The sequence below is a fragment of the Malaclemys terrapin genome, chromosome 1, assembly GCF_027887155.1.
Source record: "Malaclemys terrapin pileata isolate rMalTer1 chromosome 1, rMalTer1.hap1, whole genome shotgun sequence".
Classification (NCBI taxonomy): Eukaryota; Metazoa; Chordata; order Testudines; family Emydidae; genus Malaclemys; species Malaclemys terrapin.
In genome coordinates this window covers 193827550-193842661 of record NC_071505.1, presented here as the reverse complement: position 1 = coordinate 193842661, position 15112 = coordinate 193827550, and the positions used below count along the sequence as shown (strand labels likewise).

The 15112-nt window shown below is 37.1% G+C and overlaps 1 protein-coding gene across 1 annotated transcript in view; it reads left to right on the top strand.

Moving 5' to 3' along the window:
- The window catches only part of BRWD1 (bromodomain and WD repeat domain containing 1), a 100034-nt gene that overhangs the window by 23655 nt on the left and 61267 nt on the right, over positions 1–15112 (top strand). The window contains exons 12-21 of the mRNA XM_054049220.1: positions 1100–1140; positions 3413–3511; positions 4696–4846; positions 5446–5580; positions 6714–6842; positions 8431–8656; positions 9781–9966; positions 10764–10947; positions 12264–12357; positions 13526–13666. Of these exons, the coding sequence (XP_053905195.1) occupies positions 1100–1140; positions 3413–3511; positions 4696–4846; positions 5446–5580; positions 6714–6842; positions 8431–8656; positions 9781–9966; positions 10764–10947; positions 12264–12357; positions 13526–13666 (1386 nt within the window). The remainder of the gene's footprint in view (positions 1–1099; positions 1141–3412; positions 3512–4695; positions 4847–5445; positions 5581–6713; positions 6843–8430; positions 8657–9780; positions 9967–10763; positions 10948–12263; positions 12358–13525; positions 13667–15112) is intronic.

Here is a 15112-nt window from a genome sequence, read left to right as displayed (position 1 = left end):
AGTGTGTCAAAGATGTATGAGAATTACATTTTATCTGTAGATCTGAGGTCTCAATGTGGTTATTAAATTTTTTCCCAAGAGTTATTAATGGCTTTTTAAATACTTACTATCTTCCTTTGTATCTCTGTTTCAGTTGCTTTCTTTCCAAATAATACTTTAACTTAACTTCCTCATTTTAATTATATGTTTTGGGGGGTGATAAGAGTTGATGAGTGATCATTATCTTTAGGGAAGACTTCCAAAACTTGCAAATTTTCTGGCGTGGGTACATCATGTACCCATTCATTTTATATTGATGAAAATGAATAGCTAACTGTATTTCGTGTCTGGAGTGGGGAGGGGGGAACTTGCTTACTCTGCGCAAATATAATTTTCCTGTTGAAACAAGTTCCTCTAGATTCTAACTTGCTTAGAATAGTGAAAGTCCAAATTCAAATGTGAGTTAAATACCTAGTTGCTAATGGGAAGTTACTTATTGATGGGTTTGTAACGTTTCACAAATTCATTCCAAGTATGTTAACAAGATGAGTTTAAAAAGTGGACCATTCTTTTAAAAGTTGCAATTTAAATTTAGCATCAGAACATTAGCAAATTCTACTAAGATAATTGTGTAGGGATCTGCTGATCTTGCAATTATACGTACCAGTTAGGAACAAAACAATTCTGTACTGTGAATCTGTTTAATCAAAAATAACGAGGAGTCCTTGTGGCACTTTTGAGACTAACAAATTTATTTGGGCATACGCTTTCGTGGGCTAAAACCCACTTCATCAGGTTTTAGCCCACAAAAGCGTATGCCTAAATAAATTTGTTCGTCTCTAAGGTGCCACAAGGACTCCTCGTTTTTGCTGATACAGATTAACACTGCTACCACTCTGAAACCTGTTTAATCAAAATTTGTTCTGAAATGGGACAGTTTTCTGCAGTGTGTTGCAAAAGAGATCACGTTCTCTGGGACTTGGCTAATACTTTTTTCTGTTCCTGTATGTTAACTTCTTTTGTGAAGAAGGCTGCGTACATTTTTCTAAAAGAAATTAAGTTCCCGATTTAAAATAATTTAACTTCTAACCTCTTTCTTAAAAACTTTTTTCTTTTGCAGGACAAAGTCGACAGCATTCAGTTTTCGAACGGTGGTGATAGGTATGTTGCAAGACTCAACATGTAAATATGTCCTTTAAATGGTTTGGCATTAAATACCTATTGTCACACTCATGGAGTGCTCAACTAAGAAAATCTGATATAGCTATAATTTGAAAGATGATCTACATTTCTCCGGAGTGCAGTGTTCACTTTCGTTTCAGCTCTGTGCTTTTGTTCCCTGTGAATATTTTAACATATCTTCTATTTGGATAAGCTGATTTCTTTAATTATTATTATTATTATTATTATTATTATTTATTCTATGGGAAAGTGTTGTCATATATCTAATAAGAATTAAGGGTTGGCTTTTCAAAGCAGTAAACATTGGCCTAACTCTGCTTCTTCCATTTAAGGCAGTGGTAAAATTCCCATTGTCTTAAATGGGAACAGAGTTAACTGATGCTGAGCAGTTTTAAAAACCACACCCATAAATCTTACAAAGCAGCAGTGCATATATTTAAGCAAAGGACCCTGTCTGGATTGTCCAGGTTGGTATATCCTTCCAGTCACATTTAAGATGTCTGTAAAGTTGCTTTTTTCCCCTTTTTCTGTGTGGTTTTTGTGGTGTTTTGTTTTAACTGGCTCTTTGGTAGCTTGTTGGAGAAAGATCCTGAATATTGGGTTTAATGTAACAGGGGAAGGGAGGACACTTTGATTTGCTAGCTCCTGCTACTGGGGGGTCCTTATCGAAGATGGCTCATTCTTTGACACCTCCAGAGTCTTCCACCCCCTCCCCCTCCCAACCTCCTTGCTACACACCCTTTCCAGTACCCGCTTCTCTTTCCACAGCTAGAAATGTCCTGTATCCTGCTAGTGTCAAGTTATATCACAGGCACCTTCTCTTTCCCTCATCTGAGCATCAGTTTCCCTATGCATAATCCAGTTTTTCAGGGCATACTCTCCATTTAGCCTGCTTATCAGCTCCAGTATTACCTTTTTTGCCACCCCTTTTCCATGTCAGATGCTAGGAACGTTACACCTCTGCATCACATCCACTAGAAGCCCCCTAATTGGCTCTAAGGCTTCAGGGGAAAGAAGTAGTAGGAAGAAACTACTTAATTTTATCATAATGCCCACAGGGCCATCTAAGTATTTGGACCCCATTGTACTTTGTGCTGTACAGAGACAAAGATAGACTCAATTCCTGCACCAAAGAACTTCAATGGACTTATTTGGTGAAGTGTGCCAAGTATTGCTATGACACTGCACTGCTGTCTGCTCAGCTGTTTTGTTTTGCTAGTTGCTTCAGCAAACCACCCTAATTTTGCAATGTGTTTTGATCAGGAAATTAAAGCAGGGTCTGGAAACAGCAATGTCTTAAAATGATTTCATACAATTTTATTAAACTCTTTTCTTCAAGTATGGTTTTATAGAAAAAGGATTTTACAGAAAATAGGGTGTTTTTAATGCAGCCAAAGTGCTGCTATTATTATTATAATAAAATGAATGGATATGATCTTATTACTTTAAATGCAGAAAAGATCCAAGACGGTAACTGAGTAGTATATTGATAAGTGGCATATTGGAACCATAAATTGCAAATTTTTGTTTTTTACTGGAGACCTAGATAAGTGACTAAGAATGCTTTTGTAATCTATACCTGGCTTGGAGGTTGCAGTTTTTCCTTATTAATATGTCTCTTTCTACAGCACTTTCATATTGCAGTAACCCAGTGCTATCTACGTGGGGCTACTATTTTATGCAATCCAGAAATTATAATCGGTAGAAAGTATGGCTGCTTTCTTGCTTAGCTGTGCTTCTCATGCAGGATATGGATGGCGCTCAGGCATAAATCTACCCTTTGTTGCAGTTCCTTTCCCAGTGCAATTTTAAAATATTATTTTTGATCTGTAAAGCCCTACATGAATTGCATCCAGGATATCTCAGGCTGCCTTTCTCTGTCTGATGCCATAGCATTTGAGCTAAGGGTTTTGATTGAATAAGGAAGGACCTGGAGACAGGTTTTTCATGAAGAGTCCTTAACTCAGAACTTGCTTTCCTGTTGTTCTGCCACTTCTCAAATTTGTTGACCTTGAGCTCACATAGAAAGCTCATCTTTTTCTTAGGCTTTCTCTGGGAAAGAAGTCTGAGTTTGGGTCGTTGGAGAGTCTAAGCCTGGATTGGAAAGATAACTTGTTTTGGTTCCATTTTGTAGGTTTTATTTAACTTTGTGTTTATGCCCCCAAAACTCTGGATGGGTGTATTTTTAAGTAGAAATACTGTGACTATCTACTTTTGTGTACTAGATAAAATCTTTTACGATTATTTCAAGGTTCATAAGTGGCAGCAGAGATGGAACAGCCCATATCTGGCGTTTCCAGCAAACAGAATGGAGGAGCATCTTGTTGGATATGGCTGATAGGTTACCAGGGTAGGCTGAGTGTCTTCTATTTATGTGTGTTTATGGGGAGTCGGGTACTTTGAAAGATTCACTATGTCTGCTTGGAATCTAATCTAAATTCTGCACCTTTTAATGTAAGTAAGTATGTTTTGTTGTTTTTTGATTAGTGTATTAAAGAAGTTCCTTTTCAGTATAATATTCATTTTCTTCTTCAGAAGAAAAATGCCCATTGTTTACTGAACCCTGCTGCATCTGATTCCTTTCTAGCAATCCAGAAGCCTTGTTCCTACCATAAATTGTAACTTTATCATCACTTGATTTGCTTTAATTAGCATAGCAATTTGATTTTTTTCCAAAAGTGTTCTCTAGTTTTCACCCACGTATTGTGGCATCACAAACTGCTCCCAGAGTTTCAAAATGAAAATTCCGAAAATCTAAATGTGCTCCTAATTTTGAGGAAGTCCGTTTCATATGGGCTCCATCTAAAAAGATGGAGGTAATTTTATGCACCCTATGAAATAAATACACTAAATTTTAGCAGTGCTTTTCCCATTCCTCCTTCAGAGGCCTACATTCAGTGAATTGAATTTGTTTTATTTTGTGTGTCTCTTGTTTTCCACAAATCTTTTTGACATGCACATGTAGGGACTGTGAAATAAGACACACAAAGTGGGTTCAACAGCCTTTTTCTTTAAAAGAGAAACAAGAGTAACTTAGTCAGACTTCAGGGCAGCTTGAGAGTCCCAGGTCCTTGGTTTCTGGTATCCTTATAGCTCATTCTGATTCTTAACTTCAGTAAGAAATTTATTAGAATTATTGAACTGTACTGTGTGACAACTTACACAAACATCCAATTCTCATGAAGCTTACCTAATTTAAAAAAAAAAAAGGTGAAATAAGATATGTGAACATCATTGGACTGTTGGGTGGATTTTTTTTTTAAGTATCAGTTCTTCAGTGGGTTAACTAACATTTTGAGCCTAAAACATATCAGTGTTATAAAAACTCAGATTTAAAGTTTAAGATGTCAACACATTCTATGGTCAAGTTACTGCAGAAATATTAAAATAGTGGATAAATTATTTACTTGAGTTTAATCCTTAGCTCAATATGTCAGATTTGTAACATCACGAGAGTTCAATATTTGTTTAGATATTGAAATGAACACTTATTTTAAAAGTTATACTTACACTGGCGCTGTTCTTTTTAAATAGTGACTCTCATTCAGAAGAAGACAGATTTATGAAGCCGAAAGTAACAATGATAGCTTGGAATCAAAATGATAATTTTGTTGTTACTGCTGTGAATAATCATCTGCTAAAAGTTTGGAATTCTTATACTGGGCAATTACTTCATGATATGGTGGTATGTAATGATCTTACCTGCTTTTTAAAATATGCAGCCTTTCAATGTCGTTAGTATTAAAGTGACATTTGCATGTTGAATTGGTCATTTAATTTGATTTGTCTTGGAAGCTTGTATCTGAATATAATGCATGTATAGTGCTTATTTAAAAAAAAAAAACAAAACACACCCAAAAACCCAACCACTTCCATCCCCCCCCCCCCCCCCAAAAAAAAAAAAAAAAATCCCAGTGTGTGCAAAACAATAATATTGAGCTACCTTCCCTGTGAAATAGGGAAAAGCTTGAGACTTTTCTCCAGTAAATATCAAATCCCATTTTTTTTAATTAAGTAGGTATGTTGCAATCTTTGCTTGTATCCAGCCAGTGGTATGGTTCAAAAACAGTCTTTTCTTTGTCACAAGGTCCCCTGACTCTTGCACCCATGTACAGTGTTTATTGTCACTTTCACAATTGCATGAATGTTGGACCACCAAAAGTTCTCAGATTTCTGGAGGCAGTCTGGAGGGTCTTAGAAGTCTAGGAGGCTTGAATTCAGAACTCTAACGTATTAATTGTAAACTTGTGATTTTTGTATGCCTATTTTTCTATATTAAAATAGGGACATACAGATGAAGTATTTGTGTTGGAGACCCACCCGTTTGATTCAAGGATTATGTTATCTGCAGGCCATGATGGCAATATCTTTATATGGGATATTACAAAAGGCATCAAAACTAAGCATTATTTTAACATGGTAAGATCAAATTATTATATATTCCTCTGCCTTTTTCAGGATATGCAACATGTTTGAGCAATTGTGATCAGAGCATCTTCTCTCTCCCACTCTCCCTATTTTTGGGGCTTCTAAAATGGTGGTTTAACTTTAATTTGGCCCTGTTGGTCTTTAAAGCCCTTATCTTTTGTAGTCCCTTGTTATATTTAGATGAGCACCTCAAGGCTCATTCTGACAAGTAATTACATTGTCAGCTGTGTCTTTAAGAATGCTACTGTCATTGAAGTCAGCAAGTGATGGTGCCTTTTTTTGTGGTTCGCCCAACTACATGGAGCTCACTTCATTCTTAACAGCTGTCTTAGCCCATCCTTCTCCACTTTTAAATAACTTATTTTTTCCCCAAGTTGTGCTAGTATAACTACTGTTCACACTTTTTTGTTTCTTTCTAGATGTAGACAATAAGGGATTGGCTTTGTATCTTGTACTTTGTCTTGAGGATATCTTTGTAAAGTGCTATAGCAGTGAGGTTCTTTAAAAAGTAGCATTTGATATTAAAGTGGCTTTGTTTAAAAATATAAAGCTTTGTAAAAAGCATGTTTTTAGCTGTTGTAGTTCAAATTACAGTAGATCCACAACCTTAAATAAGTCTCTTAAAAATTTGGACCTATCTAGGAAATGAAATAGCTGACTATAGACTCTTGATTTTGCAATCTAAATATAATTTTATGTTCCTCTTTATTTATACTGAGAATAGGTTACATATGGTAGAGACCTAGGATAAATTTCTCATATTCCCCTCTCAGCCGTATTTGAGGGTACGTTACTTGATGGGGCCCAAGCTAGTAATCACATCTGCATGGGTGAATGCTGCTGCCTTCACAAAGTCCAACTGACTTCAGAGAGACTCTACAGGTGTTAAGGGTCTTCCAATGCAGATCCAATTCCAAGATTGGAGTCCTAATTATCATGTAATGAGGAACGTTAAACTGAATGTAAGAATACAAATTTCACTGTAACATATAGTAGGAGAAACGTGACCTTGTTTTTAAATAACAGGGAGTCTCTGGTAATTGAAGTTTGGATAAGGCTGTACAATGTTGCTTGTTCCAAAAAATATGACAAAACCTACCTTGAGTTTCATTTCTTCAATCTAGATTGAAGGACAAGGACACGGTGCTGTTTTTGACTGCAAGTTTTCATCAGATGGACAACATTTTGCCTGTACAGATTCTCATGGGCATCTGTTGATATTTGGTTTTGGGTGTAACAAGCCTTATGAAAAGGTAAGTTCAGGTTTCAGTTGACATTTGTGATGATGACTAGAGAAATAAATGAATTCATGTGAAAAATATACTGATACTTGGATATATGTATTACTATCTTGACTTCGGGTTTGTTTTTGTTTGTTTGTTTTTGCTTTGCTTAATAAGCAGTTATTTTTCTCTTAGACTGGCACTTCAGACATTCTTCTATCGTAAAAAAACTTTCTAGTTGGGCAACAAGACTGTAGCTGTAAATACAATGTTGGGCTCTTACATGACACTTGGCAATTACGATACTGCCAGGTCTGACCCATATCAGATCAGCAATTACTGCAAATTGTATTGCATTTACTATCGTAAAACTCTAGTTCCAAATTTATCATTTGAGAGTTTTTTCCCTAACTATCCTACCTATTCAACTTGGGATCAAAAAGGGAAAAGTGGTTTATTTCTTCTTGCTTATCACCATCAGTAATAAAAGTTCGGACTGTTACCTCTTTGACGCTTTTGCACCCCCATTTTACTTCAGTGCAATTACTTGGATGTAACTGAAGGCTTAATTTTGATTGCAGAATCTTTATTTTTGGTGCTAATTCTTGATGAAGAAAGAACCTTGCCTGACTTTGCGATCCCACGGCAAATTTGTAGGTTAGCAGTTAGAGAACCATATGTTTAGATGGAAACAAAGCAAATGTTTGCTAAATGTTAAATTTAAAAATGGAAATTTGAAATGCTGTTTTATAGTTACTTTTCAGGGTAGAGCAGCAATTTTATTTAATATAGGATTGCAGAACTTTCAATGTATTATCCTCTCAAAGACCAACGTACTGAATACTTTTAACTGCTTGCCTATCAAAATTCCTTTCTTTTATGCGAGATATGATATCGTCAGAGCAACACAAATCCAGGATGGCATAGGATCTTTGTGTGGCTTTTTTCCTTTTGAGAACTTGGTCTCTCTATACCAGGGATCGGCAACCTTTGCCACGTGGCTTGCCAAGGTAAGCACCCTTGTAGGCCGGGCCGGTTTGTTTACCTGCTGCGTCCGCAGGTTCTGCCAATCACAGCTCCCACAAGCTGCGGTTCGCCGTCCCAGGCCAATGGGGGCTGCAGGAAGCAGCGCGGGCCGAGGGATGTGCTGGCCGCCGCTTCCCGCTGTTCCCATTGGCCAGTGGGAGCTGCGATCAGCCGAACTTGCGGACGCGGCCGGTAAACAAACTGGCCCGGCCCGCCAGGAGGTTTACCCTGGCGAGCTGTGTGCCAAAGGCTGCCAATCCCTGCTCTATACCAATTATCAGGGGGTAGCTGTGTTAGTCGGTATCCACAAAAACAAGGAGTCCGGTGGCACCTTAGAGACTAACAGATTTATTTGGGCATAAGCTTTCGTGGGTAAAAAACCCACTTCATTTTCTTTTTTCTTCCACTTTTTTACCCACGAAAGCTTATGCCTTATAAATCTGTTAGTCTTTAAGGTGCCACCTGACTCCTTGTTGTTTCTATACCAATTGTTGCAATAGGAGGTAAACTTAGTATAATTTTCTTCTACGTGCAAGTTCTTTAACATATCTTTTTTTCAAGTTGACAAAATGCAAGCTTCATTTATTTCCAGATTCCTGATCAGATGTTCTTCCACACTGACTACCGACCATTGATTCGAGACGCTAACAATTATGTCCTAGATGAGCAAACACAACAGGCTCCTCATCTCATGCCACCTCCGTTCTTAGTAGATGTGGATGGAAACCCTCATCCAACAAAATACCAGAGATTAGTACCAGGAAGAGAGAACTGTGCAGACGAACATTTGATTCCTCAACTGGGATATATAGCAACAAGTAAGAATAGTAATTTCAACTTCGGGATCTGTCTGTGTCTGACTGGACTTTAGAATCATTACCATCTTTAGAATAGGAAAAGATTAATGTTCTACATTTACGTCGAAGTTATTTATTTTACTTGAGATTTATGTAGTTGGGTTTTAATGCAACTGTAATATATTGTCTTGTAACAAAAATGTCTAGTGGATGTAATATTGTCTGATTAAGTGTATTTGCCTTAGTTTCAGCTTCTAGTTGCTGGCTTACAAAGAGGATATAATCACTAATACACTGACAGGTAATGAAGGTGGTGGTTTAGCTCAAATTGAAAAGGTGTGAGTTCTTTGGAACAAAAGATTTCATCCGTCTAGTCTCTTTTAGTTTATAATTGATTTCCTGGCTGTATGCAACCATAGCATGGGTATGCAAGTATCAGTAAAGAAGTTGGAGACACATTACAATTAAGACACATTAAGAGACAATATTACAAACAATTAAAAAAATCTTTGCCTGTGGTATGGATAACATCTTAAAATTATTGAAACAGTTTTTTTTTTTTAATATAAATTAATGGAGATATCCTATCTCCTAGAACTGGATGGGAACTTGAAAGGTTATAGAGTCCAGCTCCCTGCCTTCACTAGCAGGACCAAGTACTGATTTTGCCCTAGGTCCCTAAGTGGCCCCTCAAGGATTGAACTCACAACCCTGGGTTTAGCAGGCCAATGCTCAAACCACTGAGCTATCCCTCCCCTAATTTGTTTTTATGCTGTTTCTCCAAACCAAGAAATGCAAAGAGTAAACAGTGAAAATAATCTGTTTCACATTTTTATGGAGGTTTTTTGGTTAATTTCATTTTCTGATGCCATATTTGGGTTGCAGCTGTTGCAGGGCATATATTTTTTTTAAAAACTCAAGAATTATTTCTGTTCATTTTAGGTTTGGTAAATGTGTCATTTTAAAAATATTAAGTAATATAAATAACTTGGGTGATTATCCACGTTACGTTTCAGAATTATCCTCAAGTACTCAATTTTAGAAGAGCTTAATTTTTAAGGTGTGTTGTGAAGGTGATCAGCACAGCCAACTTTAGTTCTATGGCAGTAAACCATTTTGCTTATGTTTTGTATTAAATTTGCCAGGTGATGGAGAGGTTGTTGAGCAAGTGATAGGCCAGCAAACTGTTGACCAGGATGAACAAAGTCTGGAACCCAACATTCTTGATGGCATGATAAGACAATTACAGCAACAGCAAGACCAAAGAACTGGATCAGATCAAGAAGTTGTTCCAAATGGACTACAGAATGGAGAAGGAACACCTAGAAGAGGTCAGTAACTACTGGTAAATATTTGTTTAGGTGTGGGGAGGGGGAAATCCCTTCATCTGAAAATGTTTTTGTACTACTTTTGAGAATGAAATAGTCCACATGGGTTCTAGTCTAAAACTGGGATTTTTGCTGTGTCTCTTGGGCTAAAACACCTCCAGATACTTCTGTAAATGTATCTTAAAAGGTTGAAACTCCAGATTTTGGTACATACAACCTTAAACATTCAAAAAGCATTGATTTTGATCGCAGGCAGCTAAATATTTAAGGATCTACGTAGAGTACTGTAATATTTCAAGAGTTCTTGAAACTCACTTTTTACTTGTATTTTTCTAAAGTTTGCAAAATTGTCTTTTCGTTGAGTAATGGTTTCTTCTCCCTTTCTTTACCTTGTGGACTTCAAGTGGATTTAAAATGAACATGGTTCTGTTCAATGTGTACGTACCTATGACTATATAAGTGTCATGCTGGGAATGGTATTTAGGTAGCTAGCTAGCTGTTGGTGCAAAATCAGCAGGAAAAACTCAAAATATCTTTCATACTGTTTTGCCTTTCATTAGGGTTTGAAAGTAGCAGTGGAAGTAATAAAGATTTTTAAAACAGCTTGAAATCCCAAATGTATTTATCACCAGAGGAGGCAATCCATTCACAAAATTTTGATTCTTCAGCATGTTTCCTGTGAGCTTTCTTTCATTGGAGAATGTTAATTTTTAATTTACAGTCAAACAATTGGGGCAAACTAGACACCAAAGCTGTCCGGTGGCAGAAGATTTTCTACTCTTCCATCATATTTTTTTTAGGTTTTAGAAGGCCGAGTTTAGACATCCAGTCCCCTCCCAATATTGGTCTGCGTCGCAGTGGGCAAGTGGAAGGTGTACGTCAAATGCATCAGAATGCTCCACGAAGTCAAATTGCCACAGAGCGAGACCTTCAGGCTTGGAAACGAAGAGTTGTTGTACCAGAAATACCACTGCATTTATTCAGGTGTGTGAAAATTTAGCTGGCTCATATGAAGGACATCTCTTTTTTAAAAAATGAGGTTACTATCAATATTACTCGACACGTTTAATATCTTAATGTTCTCCTTTATTCAGTGCTATTAGGCCTACACTAAAAAATACTCTAGTGCAAATTGAAATTACTAAATGTTAATTTCAGTTGCATTCAAAACTAAGTTGGAAAATGTGTGTGACATAAGGGTGAAGGGAGAACTAACTAGTTGGAAAATAACTTGAGCATGTAAGAGGGTTTACTGCAAACAATGAAGTATATGCCAAAAGAATTGAAAGGGTAGTTAGGTTCACTGAATGCTCCTCATTTTCCAGAAAAGTGAGGGTTATAGGGTTACATTCACTAACTTGGAAAGGTTCAAAAAATCTTTTGGAGGCTCCTGAGCGACTCCTCTCCTGGTACGAGTTGCTATCCATCAGCAACACAGGAGGAGCACTGCCTGAACAGGAGGCAGCAGAAGGTTCTTGAAGACAGCTGGCTGCTGTTTTCATACAGGAGCATTAAATGCCTAGGAGGAAGAGAAGTTGCATTTGTTGCTGAGGATAAGAAACAGCAGCACTTGTAGCCAAGGGGGCTGTTAAAAGCTTTTTCCTTCATCCCAGCCTCAGAGCCAAGTGTCTGAAAAAGGAGGAAATCCTGTTGTTGTCATCACCTGCTTGCAAAGCCTGGTGATTGTAGGGAGGAAGAGAAGCAAACCCTCTAGTGTTAAATGGTATCAGCGAAGATTGGTTGAATCTACTTTACTTGGCCAGCATGTTTAAAAGAAAAATCTAGAAACCTGTTCCTTTGCAAACAGTAAATATGTTCCTGATGCCTATCACTGTACATGGTGCCTGTTAGCATGATTCAAGTAGTGTAGATGGGACCAAAAAGATGTGTAATGGAGGTGATCTATCCATATATTTGGACCTACTTCTGATGGGACCATAGATTGAAAATGGGGGGGGGGAGGGGTTATTTCATCCTACAAGGGATAGTGGTGAATTTGGGAGAAAAATCCTCCTGTAAATCCTTCTTATCAACCTTGTCTGCCAATGTGTGAGGAGAGTTTTTTCTTTATGAATTGATAGCTATATAAAAGCCCTAAATATTTAGAAACCATAGAATTTCTCCATCGTGTTATAACCATTCCAAGAGAGGATAAAATTTGGACATTTAAACTGTCAATTTTGTTAGGTCCAGTGTCAGAATATAAAGTATTTTAAAGAAGACAAACCTGTAACTACTCAATTCACTTTCAGAATTGTAATTGTACTTTTATTTTGACAACTTTCAAAACTCTCTTGTAGAAAACAGGAGGAGTACCGGATTGCAAAAGGAGAGGAAGAGAGAGAGCTCTATGCAACAGAGAGGAAAAGGAAGACATTTCAGTTCTCAGAAAAGGTATGAAACAGATATAGTGAATGATGAGTTCCTAACTTCTGCATGAGAGAGCTGCGAGTTGAAAAAGTACCTACACATGACTCTAAAGATACCATCTTGCAGCATTCTCCCAGACCCCAGTGCCCCATTTTTTCTGGTAAATTTTTTATTTTATGGTGACTCCCTTGAATTGGTGTTTTTTCTGGGAGCTTCACCTTCCTCCATCCACGGAACTGACTGGAACTTGGTTGGCAGCTTGTCTGACAGTCAAGAGTGGGCCTGGATTGGACTTCACGCTGCTATTATTGTATTAAAGGATTCAAGATTGTATAGATAGGGCAGTTTTCGCAGTCACATACAGTACTAATGAGTGTAAAAATAGTGAGAATCCTCCAAGATATCTTCAGAGTTTATAGAAATTAATTCAGAATAATAGGCTAGTATCACTTTTGTCTTTTGCAGCTTACTTTGTGGATTGGACAGCATTTTGTGTGCAGTTTCAGGGTTTTAATTGAGTAGATTTCAAATTGGTGTGCTACTAACGGTAAATTAAATGGTGGACTTGCAACAAGTTCTGTTAAGCTGTAAAATAATCACTATTAATTTATAACAGCTTCTTAAAATATTGAACCTTGGAAGTGGTTGGCCTTTCTCACAAATTCAGAAGAACTATATTTCTTGTTTTGATCTATGTTGTCAAAATAACAGCTTATTTTTATATTTAAAACAACTCTTGTTTTTGGCTTACAATCAATGCAACTATAAAGAAAGGTATCTTCTCATATGACATTTTTTCTTTAATTTCATAAACTGGTCCTCAATTCCACAACAGATAACAGAACTACAGAATAAACTAGGAATCCTGTTTATGTAAATAATCAGTTTCACTACACAACTATAATTACTGTTTAAATCTTTTTTTAAAACTTATGGCATTAGGATTTACAATTTTGACACTACCGTAAGGTGTACCACATTTAAGCAAAAAATGGGAACTCTGAATAGCTTGTTAGACCTCAGCTCTTCAAGAATAGATACTCTTTGCATTCTTGCATGTTCACAATATTTGTTACAAGTCTATAAAATTAAGTTTACTTTCATATTGTAAAGCTATATTTAACTTATCTATTTATGCAAAAATTGGATTGCATTAATTCAGCATTGCATCTTTATTTGTAACCCCTATTAGAGTGACTCTGAAGCTTCACTGATACAATCCAAGCGTAGACTACATAGGCGTAAATATCCAAGTTATCGAACACGGAATAACACAGAACAACTTGATTCATCTGATGAGGAAAGGGATGACTGTTTTGGCTTTATAAACCAGGTGAGTGCTTTTCCAAATTCTTTAATTCACTAACTGGAGTTAGTGGAAAGTATCCTGAAAGTTTCATAAAATGTCAGATTTCTGTTGCAGAAAATGCATGCATCCCTGTTTTTACAAGAACAAATATTTCTATAATATGTTAACTGTCAGCAGATATTACCAGTGCTCTACATTGCCCAACACATCTGTTATAAAACCTTGCTTTCAGTTGTTTATAAATACTGTGCCAAACTCTGTTTGGGCTATTATTTTCCATGCCAGTCATCTGCCTCAGGTTGAACACTTCTGAAAGTTTCCGCAAAAATAGCTTACCCATTTCCAAGAACGAGATTTGCAAAACAACATATGTTTTCCTATTGTTAAAAAACAAAACAAAAAACCCTTACAATTGTTTCATTGAGAAGCTCTAGTGCCTTTATGCTTTGTAGTAGGGATTTGAAATTTGGCATTGGCTACCCCTTGGTTTCAGATGTCTTTTGTTGTTCTGTGGAAAAACTGCCCAAATTTATCCAAGTTTATACTACTTTGAAAAAAAGTATGTTTGCATATGCTCAGTAGTGACTTGGAGCTAAATTCTCCAAAGATTCTGTTTATGTTGGGCAAGGGTTGAGCAGGAGTTTCCCAATAAGTGCTGCTCCTGACTGCGGTGGTGGGCGGCACAGGAACAGAAAGCAGTGAGACTTTCTCGTGCCTCGTGCCTCTCCGTTTTGCCCCTCAAATGCAGAGGGAACAAGAGCCAGACTTGGGGATTGAAGAACTGGGGCTGGGAAATATGGTAGTTGAAGCCAGGGGGAGAGACTAGTAGCTATGCTATGGGGTTGAATCAGGGTCGTGTATGAAGAGACTGTTGTCTGTAGGAACCCTGCATCATCTGTTGCAAGTTGAAAAATGTATAGTGAATGAGGGAGGGGGTTGCAGGAGTAGAGGACAGTATCATGGTTAAGGCAGTTGAATGCACAGGCAACCTTAATTCCGTCATTTCTTAACCTTGAGTACTTGGCTCTGCAACCTTAACAATTTTCTTTTAACATATGTTTTGTGTAGTATGCTGAGGGATACAACCTGAGTCATGACCAGCTCTGATAGCCCTCAGGCTGATACCCAGTTACTAGGTCTATTTAAAAAAAGCAGTCCTTAAATTCACAATGAGCTATTGCTCCTAGGAATCTGAAATTCACACGGGCGAAAATTGCAGGAAATGTTAAAACTTCTGCAGTATATCAGGGGATATTTCACATACCATGTAATCCATTTTGTATTTAAATATACACTGTTTTACTTTAAAAAAATATTGAATACAAGGCCAATCAAAATGCTGAAAATCTACAAAATCATCATGCCCATCTTGTATGAAATATTTAAGGAAAACAAATTTACAGAAGTTAGAACTCTACTGTTTTTTATGGGGAGGAGGGGCATGGTATATTTTCATTTGTGGATCCCCTT